Source organism: Anomaloglossus baeobatrachus, chromosome 6 (genome assembly GCF_048569485.1).
Source record: "Anomaloglossus baeobatrachus isolate aAnoBae1 chromosome 6, aAnoBae1.hap1, whole genome shotgun sequence".
NCBI classification, from domain to species: Eukaryota; Metazoa; Chordata; class Amphibia; order Anura; family Aromobatidae; genus Anomaloglossus; species Anomaloglossus baeobatrachus.
In genome coordinates this window covers 146,415,600-146,439,169 of record NC_134358.1, presented here as the reverse complement: position 1 = coordinate 146,439,169, position 23,570 = coordinate 146,415,600, and the positions used below count along the sequence as shown (strand labels likewise).

The 23,570-nt window shown below is 49.1% G+C and overlaps 1 protein-coding gene across 1 annotated transcript in view; it reads right to left on the bottom strand.

Moving 5' to 3' along the window:
- Nucleotides 1-23,570, bottom strand: part of PRKDC (protein kinase, DNA-activated, catalytic subunit) — a 527,347-nt gene that overhangs the window by 459,943 nt on the left and 43,834 nt on the right. Inside the window, exons 5-6 of the mRNA XM_075353287.1 lie at nucleotides 9,174-9,282; nucleotides 4,630-4,742 (exon numbers count right to left, since the gene is read on the bottom strand). Of these exons, the coding sequence (XP_075209402.1) occupies nucleotides 4,630-4,742; nucleotides 9,174-9,282 (222 nt within the window). The remainder of the gene's footprint in view (nucleotides 1-4,629; nucleotides 4,743-9,173; nucleotides 9,283-23,570) is intronic.

Genomic DNA, 23,570 nt, shown 5'->3' with positions numbered 1-23,570 from the left:
GGAGATAAGCATCTTTGATGTCGATCGATGCTAGGAAGTCTCCTTGTGACATCGAGGCGATGACCGAGCGGAGAGATTCCATCCGAAACCGTCTGGTTCTCACGTGTCTGTTGAGCAGCTTGAGGTCCAGAACGGGACGGAATGATCCGTCCTTTTTTGGCACCACGAACAAGTTGGAGTAAAAGCCGCGACCACGTTCCTGAAGGGGAACGGGGGTCAAAACTCCTTCTGTCTTCAGAGCGTCCACTGCCTGAAAAAGTGCGTCGGCCTGAGCGGGGGGCGGAGAGGTTCTGAAGAAACGAGCCGCAGGACGGGAGCCGAACTCTATCCTGTAACCGTGAGACAGAATGTCTCTCACCCATCGGTCTTGAACATGTGGCCACCAGGCGTCGCCAAAGCGGGAGAGCCTGCCACTGACCGAGGATGCGGTTAGGGGATGCCGAGAGTCATGAGGAGGCCGCCTTGGAAGCAGTGCCTCCTGCAGCCTTTTGGGGGCGTGACTTGGACCGCCACGCATAGGAGTTCCTCTGGCCTTTCTCCTGCCTGCTGGACGAAGAGGATTGGGGCTTGGCGGAGGGACGAAAGGACCGAAACCTCGATTGTATTTTCCGTTGCTGAGGTCTCTTAGGTTTGGACTGGGGTAAGGAGGAGTCCTTTCCCTTGGATTCCTTAATAATCTCATTCAATCGTTCGCCAAACAAGCGTTCGCCAGAAAACGGCAAACCGGTTAAGAACCTCTTGGAGGCCGAGTCTGCCTTCCATTCGCGCAGCCACATGGCCCTGCGGACTGCCACAGAGTTAGCGGATGCCACAGCTGTACAGCTAGCAGAGTCTAGGACTGCGTTCATGGCGTAGGAAGAAAAAGCTGACGCTTGAGAAGTCAAAGACGCAACTTGCGGAGCAGAATTACGTGTGACAGCATTAATCTCAGCCAGACAAGCTGAGATAGCTTGGAGTGCCCACACGGCTGCAAAGGCCGGGGCAAAAGACGCGCCCGTGGCCTCATAGATGGACTTCACCAGGAGCTCTATCTGCATGTCAGTGGCATCCTTTAGCGATGAGCCATCTGCAACCGATACCACAGATCTAGCCGCCAATCTAGAGACTGGAGGATCCACCTTGGGACAATGAGCCCAACCCTTAACGACTTCAGAGGGGAAGGGGTAACGCGTGTCAGTGAGGCGCTTAGTAAAGCGCTTGTCCGGAACCGCTCTGGGCTTCTGGACAGCGTCTCTGAAGTTAGAGTGATCGAAAAACGCACTACGTGTACGTTTGGGGAACCGAAACTGGTGTTTCTCCTGCTGAGACGCCGACTCCTCCACAGTAGGAGGCGGGGGAGAGAGATCCAACACCTGGTTGATGGACGAGATAAGATCATTCACTAATGCGTCCCCCTCAGGTGTATCAAGGTTAAGGGCGACGTCAGGGTCAGAACCCTGAGCTGCGACGTCCGCCTCGTCCTCCAGAGAGTCCTCAAGCTGGGAACCCGAGCAGCGTGAAGAAGTCGGGGAAGATTCCCAGCGAGCCCGCTTAGCCTGTCTAGGACTCTGGTCCTGGCAGGAGTCCTCCGCGTGGGACCTAGGGCCCAACCTGGGAGCGCGCTGCGGCTCGGACCGAGAGGGGCCTGGAGGCGACGATCCAACAGGGGCCGGGGCCTGTGTAAGGACCGGTCTGGACTGCAAAGCTTCTAGCAGCTTGGCAGACCACTTGTCCATAGACTGAGCCATGGATTGTGAAAGTGACTCCGAGAGTTTCTCAGCAAAAGAGGCGAACTCTGTCCCTGCCACCTGGACAGGGGGAGCAGGGCAGTCTACATGAGCCGAGGGGCCCACTAGTGACCGAGGCTCCGGCTGAGCAAGCGGGGTCGAGCATTGCTCACAGTGAGGGTAGGTGGAACCCGCAGGTAACATAGCCCCACAAGAGGTACAGGCCGCAAAAAACCCTGTGCCTTAACAGCTTTGCTCCTTGTGGACGACATGCTGTTGTCTCCTAGGAGAATGATCACTGAGGGTATATGGGCAAAAAAGGGTATACAGCCCGACCGAACAGAAATATATATTTAAATACGTATCTATTCCAGCACCCTAGGGGGGACCAGCACCGGGTGACCGGTGTGGCTTACCGACCGCTAACAAGCGGAGTGTGTGCCTCCAGATTCCCAGCCTTAGGTCCCCCGGAACTGCAGAGCTGTTCCTGAGAATCCTCCACCGGCAGAATGCCCAAAAAATGGCTGCCGGAGCTCTCAGGGGAGGAGTGGAGCCGTGGGCGGCGCCAGGAAAGTGCGGGAATCTGGGGCCCCACAGTGATCAGTGAGGGGGGAGGAAACATGCAGGATGCTCTAGCCCTCACATCCGACGTCAGGTCGGCAGTCCCGCCCTTACCCCTGACAGGCAGGCCCGGGGGTGGGATTTTTGCGACTAGGCCGCGATGAAGCCGGGGACTAAATTTGAGACCGCGACCGACAAGCAGGCACGGTCGGCGCGGAAGTCCGCCGGTCTTCTCAATTCAGCATCTGCCGCAGCGTCCGGGAAGAAGGTGCGCTCCTGCACAGTCCCCAATGGGGACACAGAGTACCTTAGAGTTGCAGGGCCCGGTCCCTGAGGTTGAATAGACTCCGGTCCGGCAGATTCCCACAGGGGCTGCGGAGGGAGCACGGTCCCAGCAAATGGATGACCGTTCAGGATCCCACTTCTCCCAGAGCCGCTAAGGGATGGTGAAGGAGACGGCATGAGGCTCCGGCCTTTGTACCCGCAATGGGTACCTCAACCTTAACAACACCGCCGACGTAGTGGGGTGAGAAGGGAACATGCCGGGGTCCCCTCTTTTCTTCCAACCGACATAACTAATATGAGAATGCATGAGTGGATGTGTGCCTCCTTCCACACAAAGCATAAAACTGAGGAGCCCGTGATCCACGGGAGGGTGTATAGGCAGAGGGGAGGGGTTACACTTTTTAAAGTGTAATACTTTGTGTGGCCTCCGGAGGCAGAAGCTATACACCCAATTGTCTGGGTCTCCCAATGGAGCGACAAAGAAAGAATGTTCTTGAGAAAAAACCGCAGTGTGCGCACAACTATTTTTTTTTTCCATAGGTTTTGCTGGGGAATGTCTGCAGAATGGTTACAACCATTTTCTGCAGAAATTTCTGCATCAAAACCACAAAAAAACCCGCAGGTAAAACTGCAGTGTGTGAACAAGGCCTAACTCCAATAGCGCCTGGAACATATTTCTGCTGCTCACGTTCTACATATCTGCAATCCGTCTGATGAAGGCTAGGATTTGCGGATCAAAACATCTGTATTATTTTGATAACATAAACATTAAAAGTTTACACTTTGGAGTGCGGAGCTTTTTCTGAAACATACTGCAGAGTATTAACAAAAAGCCAGCACTAAATGTGCACTTCAGCACTAAAAATTCCAAACTGTACTTATAAAAATTTTGAGTTTTTTTGGCAAAAAATTGCAATTTCTTGAGCTACCCCGCTACGTCACGGCAAATCTCATTTGGGGCAGTCCTACACTAAAATATTTTTATAAAATGTGCCATACGGCCTCACATATGAATAGTAGAACTGCTCTTAGCAGCACTCACCTGGTCTCTTGCAATCCCGTACCCATGACTGAGTCATGGCTGTGGGCGGGACAGGTCCAAGCAAATGCTGCATGAAGTAAATAACCTGTGGACAGGGCCTGATGACTGAATGTGAACAGTCACCAACCGCCAAAATCTAGACAGGTGGAATATATCCCAAATTGGGGTGCATAGCAAGGTGGGGGTGAGCCACCGACCAATCGACTAATAATTAATATTTTTTTTAGTTTTCCTAATATTATACAGTATATTTGAAAAAAGTTTCGGATTTTGCTCTCTAGCGATATCAAAATTTTAGGTCCTTTTTAAGAATAAATGTGCACATTTAGGCTAGTTTCACACTTGCGTCAAACGGCATCCGTTGCATTGCATTGTGTGACGGATGCAACGGATGCGCTGCCTATAGTGGCACAACGGATGCAACGGATCGTACAAAACAACGGAACCTGCTTTTTTTTTTTCTGTACAGTTTTACCGGCGGCAGATTATTGTGAACGATCAGCTGATCGCTGTCAAAAGCCGGCTGCCGGGCAATCAGCTGAGCGCTCTCAAAAGCCGGCTGCCAGGCAATCAGCTGAGCGTTCAGCCACCGAGAGACAAAATAAAGTTTCTGTGATTAAAAAAAAAACCAGATTCCGCCGCTCAAAAAACGTTACATGCTGCGTTCCTTCCGCCCGGCGGAAGCAACGCAGCGCCGGCCAGTGGAAGCAACGCAGGTACTTCTGTCACAATCCGTCATCCATACAAGTCTATGGGAAACAGCGGAATCCGTTAACGGATTCCGCTGTTTTCCAAAAGGGCGGATTGTGACAGAAGGTAATTAACGCAAGTGTGAAACTAGCCTTACAGTGTTTTTGTTTTGGAGGACAGCAATGCACCAAGCAGAGACAATGGCAGCAAAAGACGAGTCATAAATTCCGACTATTATGCTCTAAGATGCTTTGGAGAAAGGAAAAAAGGATGAAACTGTGCACAATAGGAATTTTGGAAACTGAAAATATTTTAGCGTTTACATGTGGTAAAATATACCAGTACCTGTCCCTTTAATTCTCCCAGATAGGCTCGATAGAGTTTTTCTGAATTGTTCAGCATATCACTAGGTTGCACTTCACCCAGAATTCCCAGGAGCTCATAGACTTTTTCTAAAACTGCAGAACACACGTAGATATAAATTGTAACAGACAAAATATCATATCAACTAAAGAGGCTAAAAACAGGAATCATACAGCAACAAAATGTGCAACTGTGAAAACAGCAGATTCATCTATGCACAGTATCAGTATACGGTCTAGTGCATATCTCAAATCTGATGGCACCAATTTGTAAATCTTCCTCCAACCAAATCAGTTTCCATTTTTAATAAAATAGGTAAATTATTGTCTCAGACATCCATATGAGCATGTGATTAAATAGAAATGCATCAACATAAATGTAAGCGCTTCAGCAAAGAGAAAAGCGGAAAAGATAGTGCGTCGGATATGATGGAAAACAGTGGTCAGTCACCAGACATTTGTGTTCTGACAGTTCTTGTAACTTTTTACCCATAAACAAATAGTTCGCAAAAGGAAACAAAATATAAAAAAAAAAAACAGAAACAGAAAAGAAGGGCAGCCATATTAAATCAGCAGATCACAAAACTAATGCACTGCAGGGTGTAGCAGCCCGATGATGAAGGCGTGGGAAGCACAGGAGCAAAATACTGATGAAACAGCCACTCACAACCTACCGATTCATGGAGGGGGTGTATGATTTACACAGATAGGGAACCAGTCACACAATGGAAGTGCACAGTGTCTGACTAATAAAACCTTGTCTGTGTGCATTTTCAATACTAGCAGCCACCCCCTCCATGAATTGGTACAGTAGGTTGTGTGTGTTTCATCACTCTTTTGCTCCTGTGCAGCTTCTAACTTTAGGCCTAAGACACACTGCGTAAAAATTGGAGCGAGTGGAGTGCGATAATACATTGCATTCCACTTGGACCAATATTAGCCTGTGTATCAGCACACATGAGCGATTATTTTCTCAGCCCCAATCGGACCGAGAAAACAATCACAGCATGCTGCGGGTGCGATGCGATCCAGGTTAATCTCGCACCAATTCAAGTCTATGGAGTGAGAGAAAAATCGCACTGCACTCGCAGAACACCGGTGTACTGCGAGTCCAGGGCGAGAATGGCAATAGCCGGCAACGGAGGAGAGAGGAAGATAAATCCCTCCCTCCCTTCCTCAGAGCCGGCCCGCCCCCCGCAGCTGAGGTCTGATCGCACGATCAGACATCAGTCGCAGTGACACTCGACTCCCGCTGTGCTGCCAGCACGAGCCGAATGTCATGTGAGGATCGCAGTAGTGCCCGGTATGACCCCGGCCTTATCAGGAGGCTACTGCATCCTGCAGTGCATTAGTTTTGTGACCGGTTGTTGATAAATATTCTTTTTTTCTGTGGAATCCATTAGGCAGCTTTCACATTGCGTTTTTACCTATGTTCACTGCTCCTGTTGGGGCATCCGTCTAAACCCCCCCCCTCCCCGCTAAACAAGTTTTGGACGCATACGCAGATGGGGCCATTGACTATAATGGAGAAGACTGAGTCAGCATGTACTCTGTCTTCACCATTTTCTGGCATATACGTTTTCTGTAGGCAGACACCCGAACGTACTCTATTACGTCTGGGTGTCCGCCTGCAGAAAACGTATGTGCCCGACTGACTCACCTGTTTTGCGGAAGGGGGGGGGGATGGTGTCTTCGTAAGGCTGCCCCAACGGGACCAGTGAACATAGGTAGAAACGCAATCTGAAAGCAGTCTTTTAGTCAACGAGGTCAGTCGGGCATTTCTGCTGTCCATCACATAGAGGCTCAGTCAGTGGCGTCATTTTGTTGTTCTGATCCGGAGATGTGGGAAATTAATTGAAAAAAAATAAATAAATTTTCAGGTTTTGGCTTCAGCCCATAACAAACAGAATAACTCAGGAGGTGAAATGATTCAAAATGATATAGTCATACTACAGCTGGCCATCACTATATGATAATTGTCATATAATATATATCATTTCATATTCCCCTAGTTACATGTTAGTTTACATCATCCATTCAAAAAAACAAGTTTAATTCCACTGCTCTAAGAAAGAACGACCTCATCTTAATACCTGCAAGGGTGCCAGGTGATAAGATTACTAGTTGCTACTTATGAGTTGAAACCAGACATTTCCATCCACTATCTAAAAATACACTTATGCATGTTTTTCTCACTGTCTGACATGAAATTAGAATAAGAAAATCTGTGGAAAGAGAAGCGCAATAGGGTCTTACCCCGGTATATAAGGGGTTTTGAATGAGCAAACCTACTCACCAAAAGGGGTTGTGAAATCACAACTCCTATGCATGCAACTCCAGGTCACGGTAGCGGTCTCCAAATGGCAGATAACAGAGAGCGGTAGAGAAGGGTTTCAACGCCGCGCCAATGACCGACAGATCCTGAAGATTTCAGATAAATGTTGCTTTATTTCACGCACAGGTCAACGCGTTTCAAGAGACTCCGCTCTCTTCCTCAGGACAAGCTGGCAAAGAACATCAAATCACTTTTGATTTGATGTTCTTTGCCAGCTTGTCCTGAGGAAGAGAGCTGAGTCTCTTGAAACGCGTTGACCTGTACGTGAAATAAAGCAACATTAATCTGAAATCTTCAGGATCTGTCGGTCATTGGCGCGTCGTTGAAACCCTTCTCTACCGCTCTCTGTTATATGAAATTAGAATAAACATTTAGCGTTTTAGGTCAATTAGGAACCAAAATCTAATACATAAAGCTGAGTTTATGTGTGTGTATGTGTGTGTCCGCTAAAGGAATCCGCACCATCGCATTTACAATCACAAAATTTTGCACAGACGCCTCATGTGACTCAGGAAACGTCATAGACTATGTTTTGACAAGAAAATGTAACCCTGCGCTTTACAGTCACTCTCCAAAAAACCTGCCTCCATTAACATGAATGGAGCTGCAAGCTACAGGCTATTAATAGGAGCTGTGACTGGTTGCTATAGGAACAAAGGACATTCATAGTATAAGAGGCTTATGTGTGAGATAATATGATGTCGGGAAAGAGACAGGCCGGGGAAAGAGACAGGCCGGGGAAAGAGACAGGCCGGGGAAAGAGACAGGCCGGGGAAAGAGACAGGCCGGGGAAAGAGACAGGCCGGGGAAAGAGACAGGCCGGGGAAAGAGACAGGCCGGGGAAAGAGACAGGCCGGGGAAAGAGACAGGCCGGGGAAAGAGACAGGCCGGGGAAAGAGACAGGCCGGGGAAAGAGACACACACATAGAGATAGACAGACACAGAGATGGAGACAGAAAGACTGATAAATACAGACAGAAAGATAGAAACAGACAGACAAGGAAAGAGACAGAGAGACAGACAGCGACACACATACAGAGACTGGGAGAGAGACAGAGGGACAGTTACTATCCCGGGCAAAGCCCGGGTACTACAGCAAGTATGACTATAAAGAGGACCTTACACTGGATAAACTTTGTACCTTCTCCAACAATTCAGGAAAAGTTATTTTTTTCTGCGCTCCTCAGTTTCAAAGTTATTCCCCTTGATAATAATAGTCCAAATTTTTCCTTGAATTAATTGGGTGTATACCACAGAAATTCTCTGTAGGAGTTTGCTTTTTCTCCTCTGTTGTGGGTAAATCAAACCAAGACCACACCCACAGAGAAGTTCTGTGATATACGCCCAGTTAGCTGAAGGGGACATATGCATCTTTATTACTGGGGGGCGTGACAGAGCAGAGGACCACAGGGAAGAAGAAAAAAAAAAAAAAGAAAAACTGTTACAGAATCAGTGAATTAGAATCAATTGGAAAAAGTAGTCACTTTTCAATATAAAAAAAAAAAAATTTAAGTGAATTCTCTTTAAAAGAGGACTGTCCTGAACTTAACTTCCTATCCGTAGGGGAGGTCATCAATATAAGGATCCAGAAACCGTATCAGTTAGCTCAAAACTGCTCTTGCCAGAACAAAGGGCTGTATGGAATGGAGCACAGCAGCCCGCATTAATAATATAATATTTATTAATTTATATAGCGCTATTAATTCCACAGCGCTTTACATACAATGGCAACACTGTCCCCATTGGGGCTCACAATCTAAAGTCCCTATCAGTATGTTTTTTTTGGAGCGTGGGAGGAAACCGGAGAACCCGGAGAAAACCCACGCAAACACGGGGAGAACATGCAAACTCCTTGTAGATGGTGTCCTTGATGGAATTTGAGCCCAGGACCCTAGCGCTGCAAGACTGCAGTGCTACCCACTGAGCCACTGTGTCGCCCTACCCGCAAGTTGCTTAGTGGCCGCTACCTACTACTGTTTGTTTGTTTTTTTTATCTTCCATTAGAGTGAATTCAAGTACTTGGCTCAGTTCTGGTCACTGCCGACCTAGTTTTCAGCATATTGATGGGGGTGCCAGGGGGAGCCTATCTTAAGTTCTGCACAATCCCTTTAAAATGTAAAAACACTTTGCTTTTTTTGCTGTACTTACCAAAGTACCGAATAAAAATCTATACACATTGTAACATTCCTTACCTGTATCTGATAATTTGCTTTTAATAGCTAGTTCACCGTAAAATTTGTTAAAAATTTCAAAGATTTTAAATTCTTCAATTTTGTAGGATTTCTTCAGGAGGTGCAATAACTGAAATTACAAAAAATGAGGTATTACATAAAGAAAAATGTTCAGAAACAAAATATATATAAAAATAATAAAGAAATTATATTTTTTTTTTTTCAGTTTACCACCAATTTTATATATACACACGTTCTTGGTTACTTGGCTCAACTGCATGAAACAATGATAAAAATGAGAGTTGGTTTGTAGGGATCCAATGCCTCACCTTTGAATCCATATGTAAATTAGCCTAGAAGTGCACGGGTCTACTACAAGACCGGTATTATTTTAACCTTTTCCTATCTTGCGTCCCCCCAGGGGGGGCATTCCAAAATTTCCATTACGCTCCTTTTTCCTATGGCAGGGGACATCAATAATTCATACTCATTTTACTGTCCTAAATCCCTTCTAGAGGGCCACTGAGTGGAAAGTCCCTTTTCTAAGCATAGCAGGCAGGACTTCGCGCATAATGCTATTAGGATTTCAATGGGCAGAACAGAAAATTTTATTGGATAGGAAAAGGTTAATGGTTGTACCAAGTTCTAAACAGCCATTATTGTTATTCTCTAATTACAGCTGTAAAATCATCGTGACAGCTTCACTTTGGTAATATTTATTCCAAAATCTGTATATTGGAAAACCGCTTTAGGAAGGAGCGCAAAACCACTACTTGGGTATGTGCACACAAAAGCTTTTTGAAGGCGGCTTTAAGAGTTTGGAAACCATGAAGCAGTTAAAAGAAATCACGCCATGCCTACGTCAGCATCCGCCACCCCTGACGTAGGCATCCGCCGAAACAGACGTCCGTCGGGTGGGGGGCATCCGGTGTGTTGCGGTGAGGCGTCCTTTTGGTAAGCAGCATATATTGCACCATTGGTGTCATTGTCATTGTTGGATCTGCTGTCCTGCTCGCGGAGGGCCTCTGTTGATCGCTATTCAATTAATGATACAGTGACCATACTTTACTTGGGTATATTAGTATAATTGTGAAGATATTATTGATAGGTATCTCCAGACACTCTCCATTATTTTTGTATAGTGGGTATCACCGGATTGTGCACCCCTCTTGTATATATTTGTTCTCTATACCTTGCACCTGTGTTTCAATAAAAATCTTTAATTGCATAGGATGTTGATCGCCTTTTTCTTTCTTGGTTTTGGGTTACACTTCAGGACAAAGACTGCAAGTTTTTTCATGAAGCAGCCTTGGCTAGCGAAACAGCAAGTCCAGTGAAGTCTTAGGGTATGTGCGCACTAGGCGTTTCTTTTCACGCTGCGTTTCTATGTGCGTTTTTGTCTCAAAAAACGTACATAGAAACGCACCTGCGGCTAAAAAAGGCGACAAAAACGCATGCGTTTTTGCCGCGATTTGGTGCGTTTTTTGCTGTGTTTTTCCTCACTGCGTTTTTAATCAGTGCACAATGCCATTAAAGATTGTTGATGAAGAAAAAAAAAAAAAAAAAGGTCTGATGTCATTTCCTTCTTCAAAATGTTCATTGTATGCAGGAGAGCAGACAGCTGCAGAACTAGTGTATGCATGAGAGCAGACAGCAGCTGCAGAACTACAAGGCTCAGCATCCTCCATTCACTAGTGTATGCAGGAGAGCAGACAGCAGCTGCAGAACTACAAGGCTCAGCATCCTCCATTCACTAGTGTATGTAGGAGAGCAGACAGCAGCTGCAGAACTACAAGGCTCAGCATCCTCCATTCACTAGTGTATGCAGGAGAGCAGACAGCAGCTGCAGAACTACAAGGCTCAGCATCCTCCATTCACTAGTGTATGCAGGAGAGCAGACAGCAGCTGCAGAACTACAAGGTTCAGCATCCTCCATTCACTAGTGTATGCAGGAGAGCAGGCAGCAGCTGCAGAACTACAAGGCTCAACATCCTCAATCCAGGACTGTATGCAGTTTTTTGCCCAAAAAGAAAAAAAAAAATGACATGGGCTTCGCCATATTTTTGTATGCTAGCCGGGTACAGCAGGCAGGTCCGGGCTGCCCCCAACCCTAGCTGCCTTTTTGTACCCGGCTGGGAACCAAAAATATAGAGAAGCCGTTTTTTTTTTTTTTTTTATTTCCTTAATTTCATGAAATAATTAAAAAAAAAAAAAAAAATGACGTGAGCTTCGCCTAATTTTTGAGTCCAGCCGGGTACAACTAGGCAGCTGGGGATTGGAATCCACAGTGCAGGGTGCCCAAGCTTTCTGGGCACCCCCACTGCGAATTGCAGTCCGCAGCCACCCCAGAAAATGGCGCTTTCATAGAAGCGCCATCTTCTGGCGCTGTATCCAACTCTTCAGCTGCCCTGATGCCGGGTGGCTAGCTGGGTAATAATGGAGTTAGGGCTAGCTGTATATTATCAGCTAGCCCTAAGCCCGAAATTCATGGTGTCACGCCAATATTAGACATGGCCACCATGAATTTCTAGTAATGATAAAAAAAAAAAACAACACACAGAAAAATATTTGTATTAGAAATAAAACACAACACAATTAGTGACTCCATCTTTATTGAAATAAAGAACCCCCCTCCGCAGTAATCCTGGGTTAGGGTCCCGCGCCGTCCAATCCGGATCCAATATCATCTGATCGGTTTGCTGGAAGGCAAAGCGATCAGATGATGTGTCAGGTTAAAGGACGTGAATCACATGACACATCACCTGATTGTATAAAAGCCGATTATACAATCAGCTGATGCATCAGTAGAAAAAATAAGTGAGTATGTATTTATTTATTTATTTATGTGCTGTGCTGATTACCGGCAGCTCCTAGGAGCGATCGATTGGACGGGAGTCTGATCCTGTCCCATCGCTGCAGGAGCTGCCGGTAATCAGCTGATGAAGTCCCCTGACGGCAGGATCAGCTGATAGCCGGCCGGGCGCGAAAAAGCCGACGACACCGCGAGACTACGATCAGCTGATGCATCAGGTGACTGCATCAGGTGATCCACCGCCAGGTCCTGCAAGCTTCGTACGTGCTCCAGGGAGACTGCACACAGCCAGAAAGCCGGTACCGGGAGGAGATGGGAGCGGGCATGGCACCGGGACCCTGCAGACAGGTGAGTATATATGACATTTTTTTTTTTCTACGCTTCACTTTGGTTTTCGCCGCTGCCTCCACCTCCCGCCCAGACATGGCGCCGCACGGAGCTGACATGGCAACGGACGGGAGGTGGAGGCAGCGGTGACGGTACCGGGAGGATTCACGCTTCTGTGTTTACCAACAGAAGGAATCCTCTTCCTGTACACGTCACTTTACTGCCCACCCCTTGCGTTTATAGCTGCGTTTTTAGTAATAGAAACGCGGCTATATGCGTTTTTCATTGCGTTGTTGAACATCTCATTGAACTCAATGGGTGAAAAACGCAGTGAAAAACGCAGAAATAATTGACATGCTGCATTTTTGTGGTCACCACAAAAACGCAGCTACAAAAAAACGCTGTGTGCGGACAGCACTTCTGAAAACCCATAGACATTGCTGGGGAAGCAATGTCACTGCGTTTTCAGCACAAAAACGCGGTAAAAACCGCCGCTAAAAATGCGGCAAAAACGCCTAGGGCGCACAAGGCCTTAGGCTAAGTTCACACACTGCGTTTTTTTGATGCTGCGTTTTTGGCCGCTAAAAAAAGGCACAAAAACGCACCCGCGTCAAAAAAACGTGTCAAAAAATGCATGCGTTTTTACCGCGATTTGGTGCATTTTTGATCTCTGCATTTTGCTGCATTTTTCCAATGCATTGCATGGGGGGAAAACGTAGAAAAACGCATGAAAGAATTGACATGTCCATTTTTTTTCAAGCTCAAAAACGCAGCTTAAAAAAAAAAAAAAAAAAGTTGTGTGCGGACAGCAAAAATGAAAACTCAGACTTTGCTGGGGAAGCAAAGTCATGCAGTTTTGAGACCAAAAATGCACCCGAAAAACGCGCAAAAACGCCGCGAAAAACGCACTGTGCGCACATAGCCTTAAAGACGTTGTGCGCACATAGCCTTATAGTTTCGATTTATCTCCCTTTTTCGTTTTTTCAGCAGTCTCTGAGGATGGGCAGAAGGTTTTATACTATAGAAGGGATAACACACCCAAATTTGTTAAGAGGCAGAATTACTGTATGTTCAGGGCAACAAATATTCGGCACTATATACACTACCAAAGATGCATGTACTTTTGTAGGCACAATATTGGACTCGGCATTTGAGAACTCAGGGTGGTAAGGTGAAAAGTTTTATTTCCTGGCTCTGTGTCACTGTAGTGAAGGGGTGGCAACGTTTCTTTACGTTATCAACCATAAAGAAAGTGTTTGCGTAATAAAAAATATTTTATTCTAATAAAAAAAAAATAAAAAAAAGTTAGAAAAAAAAGAGAATTTTGTTTACTTACCGTAAATTCTTTTTCTTATAGTTCCGTATTGGGAGACCCAGACATTGGGTGTATAGCTTCTGCCTCCGGAGGACACACAAAGTACTACACTAAAAAGTGTAGCTCCTCCCTCTGAGCCTATACACCCCCTGGAGAACCAGATCTAGCCAGTTAAGTGCAAAAGCTGAAGGAGAATAGCCACCCACAAGTAAAAACAGAGCAAGAACCGGAACAACCGGAGACTCTGTCCACGACAACAGCCGGTGATAACACGCGGAACAAGAAACTGCCAACAGGCAACAGGGAGGGTGCTGGGTCTCCCAATACGGAACTATAAGAAAAAGAATTTACGGTAAGTAAACAAAATTCTCTTTTTCTTTATCGTTCCTATGGGAGACCCAGACATTGGGACGTCTCAAAGCAGTCCATGGGTGGGAATAAACAGAAAAACTGAGAAGTAGGCAGAGCCTAACTTCACAAATGGGCGACAGCCGCCTGAAGGATGAGTCTGCCCAAGCTCGCATCTGCCGAAGCATGAGCATGCACTTGGTAGTGCTTTGAAAAGGTATGCAGGCTAGTCCAAGTGGCAGCCTGACAGACTTGCTGAGCCGTAGCCTGGTGCCTGAAAGCCCAAGAGGCACCGACAGCTCTGGTCGAGTGTGCCTTGATCCCCGGCGGGGGAGGCACCTGAGAACACTGGTAGGCATCGGAAATGGTCGACCTAATCCAAAGGGCTAAAGGTCGGCTTAGAAGCAGAGTGGCCCTTACGCCGACCTGTGGTTAGCACAAAAAGAGAGGTGCACCGCCTAAGAGCAGCGGTGCGAGACACAGATCCGGAGAGCACGCACCAGATCCAGAGTATGCAACGCTTTTTCAAAGCGATGAACAGGAGCCGGACAAAAGGAAGGCAGGGTAATGTCCTGGTTAAGGTGGAAAGGAGAAACCACCTTAGGGAGAAAGTCCGGAGTCGGACGGAGAACCACCTTGTCTTGATGAAAAACCAAAAAAGGTGACTCCGAAGAGAGCGCAGCCAAATCAGAGACTCTTCTGAGGGAAGTTATGGCCACTAGAAAGACCACTTTCTGTGAAAGACGAAACAAAGAAACTTCCCTAAGAGGCTCAAAGGGGGGTTTCTGCAAAACCGTGAGAACCAAATTGAGGTCCCAGGGATCCAAGGGCCGCCGGTAAGGCGGAATGATGTGAGACGCGCCCTGCATGAAGGTGCGGACCTGAGCCAGCCGGGCGATACGCCGCTGGAACAGCACTGACAGAGCCGAGACTTGTCCCTTGAGAGAATTGAGGGACAGTCCTAGCTGCAGACCGGACTGTAGAAAGGACAGAAGGGTCGGCAAGGAAAAAGGCCAAGGAGCATGGCCGGAAGAGTGACACCAGGACAGGAAAATTTTCCAAGTCCTGTGATAGATTTTGGCCGAGGAAGACTTCCGGGCCCAAGTAATAGTGGAAATGACTTCAGGAGGAATACCAGAAGTCGTCAAGATCCAGGACTCAAGAGCCACGCCGTCAATCTGAGAGCCGCAGAATTCTGGCGGAAAAACGGACCTTGTGAGAGAAGGTCTGGACGGTCCGGAAGATGCCACGACACCTCTACGGACAGATGGAGCAGGTCTGGGTACCAAGCTCGCCTGGGCCAGTCCGGAGCAATGAGGATGACCCGACGGCCCTCCATTCTGATCTTGCGCAGAACTGTGGGCAAGAGAGCTAGAGGGGGAAACACGTAGGACAGACGAAACTGGGACCAGTCTTGAACCAGAGCGTCCGCTGCAAAGGCCTGAGGATCGTGGGAGCGAGCCACGTAAACCGGAACCTTGTTGTTGTGACGGGATGCCATTAGGTCCACTTCCGGAATGCCCCACTTGCGGCAGATTGACTGAAACACTGCCGGATGCAGGGACCACTCGCCACTGTCCACGGTTTGACGGCTGAGATAATCTGCTTCCCAGTTTTCCACGCCTGGGATGTGGACTGCGGATATGGTGGACTTGGAGTCCTCCATCCACTGAAGGATGCGTTGAACCTCCAACATTGCCAGGCGGCTGCGAGTCCCGCCCTGGTGATTGATGTAGGCAACCGCTGTCGCGTTGTCTGACTGGACTCGAATGTGCTTGCCCGCCAACAGGTGGTGAAAGGCTAGGAGAGCTAGAAGCACAGCTCTGGTTTCCAGCACATTAATCGAGAGGGCTGACTCGGACGGAGTCCAAGTGCCCTGCGCTCGGTGGTGGAGACATACCGCTCCCCAGCCGGATAGACTGGCATCCGTGGTGAGGATCACCCAGGACGGGGCCAGGAAGGAGCGCCCCTGAGACAGAGAGAGGGGCCGAAGCCACCACTGAAGAAAGCTCCTGGTCTGTGGCGACAGAGCCACTAGCATGTGCAAGGAGGAAGTCCGCTTGTCCCAACAGCGGAGAATGTCCAGCTGCAGAGGACGCAGATGGAACTGGGCAAAGGGAACAGCCTCCATTGACGCCATCATCTGACCCAGCACCTGCATCAGGTGCCTGATGGAATAACGGCGGGGCCTCAGCAGAGAGCGCACCGCCAGTTGGAGGGACTGCTGTTTGACTAAGGGCAGCTTCAAAAGTGCCGGCAGAGTCTCGAACTGCATCCCTAGGTACGTGAGCCTCTGGGTCACAGTCAGAGTGGATTTGGGCAGATTAGCCCAATTCGGTTGGCTTGTCAGAGTGGCGAGAGTGAGCGAGACACTCCGCTGACAGTCTGCGCTGGATGAAGCCTTGACTAGAAGGTCGTCCAGGTAAGGAATCACTGCCAACCCCTGGAGGTGCAGAACCGCAACCACTGCTGCCATGATCTTGGTGAATACCCGAGGGGCCGTGGCTAACCCGAAGGGGAGAGCCACGAATTGGAAATGTTCCTCTCCGATTGCAAAACGTAGCCAACGCTGGTGTGAAACTGCAATTGGCACATGCAGATAGGCATCTCTGATGTCGATGGATGCCAGGAAATCCCCTTGGGTCATTGAGGCAATGACTGATCGCAGAGACTCCATGCGAAAATGCCGCACCTGAACATGCTTGTTGAGAAGCTTGAGATCCAGGATGGGCCGGAAGGAACCGTCCTTTTTGGGGACTAGGAAGAGATTTGAGTAGAAACCTCTGAACCGTTCCCGGGCGGGAACCGGTACAATTACTCCGTTGGCCTGCAAGGATGCCACGGCCTGAGAAAAGGCGGCGGCCTTGGAGCAGGGGGGAGTTGACAGAAAAAATCTGTTTGGCGGGCTGGAAGAGAATTCTATCCTGTAGCCGTGGGAGATGATATCCCGCACCCACTGATCGGAGACGTGTTGAAACCACACGTCGCCAAAGTGGGAGAGCCTGCCACCGACTAAGGACGTTGCTGGCGCGGACAGATAGTCAAGAGGAGGCTGCCTTAGTGGCAGCAGCTCCTGCGGTCTTCTGTGGACGCGCCTTTGTGCGCCAGTTGGATTTTTGGTCCTTGGCTGAGTTAGTGGACGAGGCCGAGGGCTTAGAGGACGACCAGTTGGAGGAACGAAAGGAACGAAACCTCGACTGGTTCCTACCCTGGACAGGTTTCCTGGTTTTGGTTTGTGGCATGGAAGTACTCTTCCCGCCAGTAGCTTCCTTAATAATTTCATCCAGTTGTTCACCGAATAGCCTGGACCCAGCAAAAGGGAGCCCAGCAAGGTACTTCTTTGAAGAAGCATCTGCCTTCCACTCTCGAAGCCACAAGATCCTGCGGATAGCGAGGGAATTAGCCGAAGCCACCGCAGTGCGGTGAGAAGCCTCAAGCATGGCAGACATGGCATAGGATGAAAAAGCGGAAGCTTGGTAAGTTAAGGCAACCATTTCGGGCATAGATTCCCTGGCGAGGGAATGCATCTCCTCTAGAGAAGCGGAGATGGCTTTGAGAGCCCACACTGCTGCAAAAGATGGGGAGAACGAGGCCCCTGCCGCTTCATATACAGATTTGGTCAGAAGGTCAACCTAGCGGTCAGTGGAATCCTTAAGAGAGGTGCCATCAGCCACTGATACAACGGTCCGGGCTGAGAGTCTAGACACCGGGGGTCTACCTTTGGTGAATGAGCCCACTCCTTGACCACCTCAGGTGGAAAGGGAAAACGGTCATCAGAACCACGCTTTGGGAAGCGTTTGTCAGGACAGGCCCTAGGCTTGGTCACAACGGCCTGCAAACTGGAGTGGTTAAAGAACACACTCTTTGTCCTCTTAGGCGAGGTAAACTGGTGCTTTTCTGCCAGAGAGGGTTGCTCCTCTGATACTGGCGGATTGAGGTCCAGTACAGAATGAATGGACGCAATCAAATCACTAACATCTGAGTCACTTTCGGACAGATCAATGGGGCACATGGAGGTAGCCTCCGAGCCCCCAGTAAAGGCATCCTCCTCGTCCGGCGAGTCAGCTTCTGAAACAGAGCCGCGGGACGAGGAAGGGGAGGGAGCCCTACGTCTCCTCTTAGGAGGACGGGGTCTGGGACCAGATGAAGAATCCTCTGTGAGCTCCGCTGAAAGAGCCCTAGCAGCAGAGGCACCCTGTGAAGGGGGGCTGATGCATGTTCAGCAAAGTCCGGGACAGCTGTCCCATGGAGTCGGCAAAAGACTGGGAGATTGACCTAGAGAAGGATTCTACCCAAGCCGGGGGTTCAGCCACAGGAGCCGGAGCAGCCGGAGAGACCACTGAGGGTGCGATTCCAGGCTGAGGCATTGTCAGGTTAGAGCAGGCATCACAATGTGGATATGTGCTCGGTTCAGGCAGCACGAGCTTATATGCAGTGCATACTGAATATAGCTTTGGAGCCTTGCTCCTCGTGTGAGACATGCTGCTGAAGTGGGGGCTCTGTCAGAGTGACCCCCAGAGAGTATATACAGAGGACCACAACCAGAGGTTGTGGCTTACCAGACCGCTGGAGCGGTGTTGTGTGCCCTCCAGATCCCGAAGCCCGGACCCCCAAGCACCTCAGCAGGGATGCTGCAGCCAGTGCGGATTGCAGAGAAAACGCTGATAAAATGGCGCCAGAGCGAGGAGAGGGGGCGAGACCAACACTGAGAACGGGATCTGGAGGGCCAAAGAGACTTACAGGGGAGGAGACATGTACCCAGTGAGGAGTGTCCCTCCCCTGTGCAGAACGGCCGCTGGGCGGAGCCACACTGTCCCTCTGCATGAATGACATGCGAGGGCAGTGAAACCGAAAGTAGGCCTCCGGCGAAGCCGGGGCCTAAATTTGAGCAGTGCGGCCGGCGCGCAGGCACCATCGGCGCGGTTCTCAGGCGACAGCCAGAGAACCGGCCGGAAATGTCAGAAAACTCACTCCGCACACTCTCCCAACATAATAAAGTACAGGGACCCCCAGAATATAAACGTCTCAGGTACTTAGCTTGCTGAGACGCAGGGTTCCAAGTCCCTGGGGATGAGTGCTCCGTCCAACAGGATCCTGAAGGGCTGCGGATGGAGACCGGTCTCCTGCAAAGCATGGAGAACCGTGCTGGCTCCCACTTCAAGCCAGAGCCCGAGGGATGGTGAAGGAGCGCGGCATGTAAGGCTCCAGCCTTGGAATCAACCTTAACAGCACTGCCGACACAGTGGGGTGAGAAGGGACATGCCGGGGGTCCAGACTTGGACCCGCTTTTCTTCAAACTCTTTACAAAAACGAAAAATCAGATGAGAATGCATGTGTGGATGTATGCCTCCTGAACACAAAGCAATGAACTGGCTAGATCTGGTTCTCCAGGGGGTGTATAGGCTCAGAGGGAGGAGCTACACTTTTTAGTGTAGTACTCTGTGTGTCCTCCGGAGGCAGAAGCAATACACCCAATGTCTGGGTCTCCCATAGGAACGATAAAGAAAAAAGCGGTTGCAGATATAAAGGGGATCAACTAGCAGGATTTTCATATATAAAGTAAAACCGGTGCTATACTGGTGCTAGGATGCTGCATTCAGTAAGCATAGTTTTTGTTCAGAGAGTGGATGTTTTATTTCAGAAATATGTGCAAGTAAAGTTCCAGCAATGCCCTGCTATTTGATTGACAGGTGCAACAGGAAGGGAATATGTGGGTCAGGTCTTGCTATCTATTCCTGCCTCAAAAAAGCATAAAAAAAATGCATTAAAAATGCACTCTGTGCACGCAGCCTTTGGTGTACTTATGAGTATTTACCACTTTTACTTTTTTTTTTTTTTAACAAAAAACAGCAATTCTGGTACTTTTTTTTTAATAACGTCTTTACTTTGTGGGATGATGCCCTAGTAGTTAAAATCATTTACATACATGTTTTGTTTGCTGACATTTTTTTTATGTAATAAATGGGAAAAGGCGGTAATTTAATCTTTTACCTTTCAGGCTTTGGGGTTTGTTTTTTTGGGTTTTTTTTTTTTTTTTTTTTAATAAAAAAAATCAAAGAAACTTGCCTTTTTTTTTTTAGTCCCACTAGAGACTACTCATGATAGTCTGATTACCGGTATTATTATTACTATTATTTATTTATAGAGCACCATTAATTCCATGGTGCTGTACATGAGAAGGGGGTTACATACAGAATACATATACAAGTTTCAATAGACAGACTAGTACAGAGGGAAGAGGACCCTGCCCTTGTGGGTTTACATTCTAAAGGATTTTGGGGAGGAGACAGTAGGTGGGGTGTAGGTGGGGCGGCAGCTCCGCAGGGTGGTGGGGCGGCAGCTCCGCAGGGTGGTGGGGCGGCAGCTCCGCAGGGTGGTGGGGCGGCAGCTCCGCAGGGTGGTGGGGCGGCAGCTCCGCACGGTGGTGGGGCGGCAGCTCCGCACGGTGGTGGGGCGGCAGCTCCGCACGGTGGTGGGGCAGTGGGGTCATTGGGGTATTACAGTACTTCCATATTGATCTTATACACAGTGGTCAAGTTTGACTGTAGCATCCTAGAGGTTGAACTGCCAGGATCAAAGGTATCTCCAATCCTTTCCGTAACAGATGGATTTCCCTTGTGTATTGTAGCAGATACCCGCCACATATAGAGCAGACTCTGCTCCTGACCCAGCTCCATACACTCCCTCCTGTCAGGTGATGTAGAAGTGCAACAGTTTAATGTGTCAGAAATGTAAAATATGTCCTGGCGGCTAAAGGAATAACACCCAAGCCCCACGCAAAACGCGCTTGTGTCATTTTATTAGAAAAAACCCTACACTGATGTGTCTCTTCTTACTCTTAGCTCATCATATCTCAAAAAGAGTGACCAGCTTTGGAAAGAAGGGAATTTTGTTTACTTACCGTAAATTCCTTTTCTTCTAGCTCTAATTGGGAGACCCAGACAATTGGGTGTATAGGCTATGCCTCCGGAGGCCGCACAAAGTATTACACTTAAAAGTGTTAAGCCCCTCCCCTTCTGCCTATACACCCCCCGTGCTCCCACGGGCTCCTCAGTTTTGGTGCAAAAGCAAGAAGGAGGAAAGGAATTAAAAACTGGTTTAAAGTAACTTCAATCCGAAGGAATATCGGAGAACTGAAACCATTCAACATGAACAACATGTGTACACAAAAAAACAGGGGCGGGCGCTGGGTCTCCCAATTGGAGCTAGAAGAAAAGGAATTTACGGTAAGTAAACAAAATTCCCTTCTTCTTTGTCGCTCCATTGGGAGACCCAGACAATTGGGATGTCCAAAAGCAGTCCCTGGGTGGGTAAAATAATACCTTGTAAGAGAGCCGTAAAACGGCCTCTTCCTACAGGTGGGCAACCGCCGCCTGAAGGACTCGTCTACCTAGGCTGGCATCCGCCGAAGCATAGGTATGCACCTGATAGTGTTTCGTGAAAGTGTGCAGGCTCGACCAGGTAGCCGCCTGACACACCTGCTGAGCCGTAGCCTGGTGCCTCAAAGCCCAGGACGCGCCCACGGCTCTGGTAGAATGGGCCTTCAGCCCTGAGGGAACTGGAAGCCCAGCCGAACGGTAGGCTTCGAGAATTGGCTCCTTGATCCACCGAGCCAAGGTTGATTTGGAAGCCTGTGACCCTTTACGCTGGCCAGCGACAAGGACAAAGAGTGCATCCGAGCGGCGCAGGGGCGCCGTACGAGAAATGTAGAGTCTGAGTGCTCTCACCAGATCTAACAAGTGCAAATCCTTTTCACATTGGTGAACTGGATGAGGACAAAAAGAAGGTAAGGAGATATCCTGATTGAGATGAAAGGGGGATACCACCTTAGGGAGAAATTCCGGAACCGGACGCAGAACCACCTTGTCCTGGTGAAAAACCAGGAAAGGGGCTTTGCATGACAGCGCTGCTAGCTCAGACACTCTCCGAAGTGAAGTGACTGCTACTAGAAAAACCACTTTCTGCGAAAGTCGTGAGAGGGAAATATCTCTCATTGGCTCGAATGGTGGTTTCTGAAGAACCAGCAGCACCCTGTTCAGATCCCAGGATTCTAACGGCCGCTTGTAAGGAGGAACGATGTGACAAACCCCCTGCAGGAACGTGCGTACCTGTGGAAGTCTGGCTAGGCGCTTCTGGAAAAACACAGAAAGCGCTGAGACTTGTCCCTTAAGGGAGCCGAGCGACAAACCCTTTTCCAGTCCAGATTGAAGGAAGGACAGAAAAGAGGGCAAGGCAAAAGGCCAGGGAGAAAAACCCTGAGCAGAGCCCCACGACAGGAAAATTTTCCACGTCCTGTGGTAGATCTTGGCGGACGTTGGTTTCCTAGCCTGTCTCATAGTGGCAATGACGTCTTGAGATAACCCTGAAGACGCTAGGATCCAGGACTCAATGGCCACACAGTCAGGTTGAGGGCCGCAGAATTCAGATGGAAAAACGGCCCTTGAGATAGCAAGTCTGGTCGGTCTGGTAGTGCCCACGGTTGGCCGACCGTGAGATGCCACAGATCCGGGTACCACGACCGCCTCGGCCAGTCTGGAGCGACGAGGATGACGCGGCGGCAGTCGGCCCTGATCTTGCGTAACACTCTGGGCAACAGTGCCAGCGGAGGAAACACATAAGGGAGCTGAAACTGCGACCAATCCTGAACTAAGGCGTCTGCCGCCAGAGCTCTGGGATCTTGAGACCGTGCCATGAACACCGGTACCTTGTTGTTGTGCCGGGACGCCATGAGGTCGACGTCCGGCACCCCCCAGCGGCAACAGATCTCCTGAAACACGTCCGGGTGAAGGGACCATTCCCCTGCGTCCATGCCCTGGCGACTGAGATAGTCTGCTTCCAAGTTTTCCACGCCTGGAATGTGAACTGCAGAGATGGTGGAGGCCGTGGCTTCCACCCACTTCAAAATCCGCCGGACTTCCTGGAAGGCTTGCCGACTGCGTGTGCCGCCTTGGTGATTGATGTATGCCACCGCTGTGGAATTGTCCGACTGAATTCTGATCTGCTTGCCTTCCAGCCACTGCTGGAACGCCTTCAGGGCAAGATACACTGCCCGTATTTCCAGCACATTGATCTGAAGCGAGGACTCTTGCTGGGTCCACGTACCCTGAGCCCTGTGGTGGAGAAAAACCGCTCCCCACCCTGACAGACTCGCGTCCGTCGTGACCACCTCCCAGGATGGGGGTAGGAAGGATTTCCCCTTCGATAACGAAGTGGGAAGAAGCCACCACCGAAGGGAAGCTTTGGTCGCCTGAGAGAGGGAGACGTTCCTGTCGAGGGACGTCGGCTTCCTGTCCCATTTGCGTAGGATGTCCCATTGAAGTGGACGCAGGTGAAACTGCGCGAACGGAACTGCCTCCATTGCTGCCACCATCTTCCCCAGGAAGTGCATGAGGCGCCTAAAGGGGTGTGACTGGCCTTGAAGGAGAGATTGTACCCCTGTCTGTAGTGACCGCTGCTTGATCAGTGGAAGCTTCACTATCGCTGAGAGGGTATGAAACTCCATGCCAAGATATGTCAGCGATTGGGCCGGTGTCAGATTTGACTGTGGAAAATTGATGATCCACCCGAAACTCTGGAGAGTCTCCAGGGTAGCGTCGAGGCTGTGTTGGCATGCCTC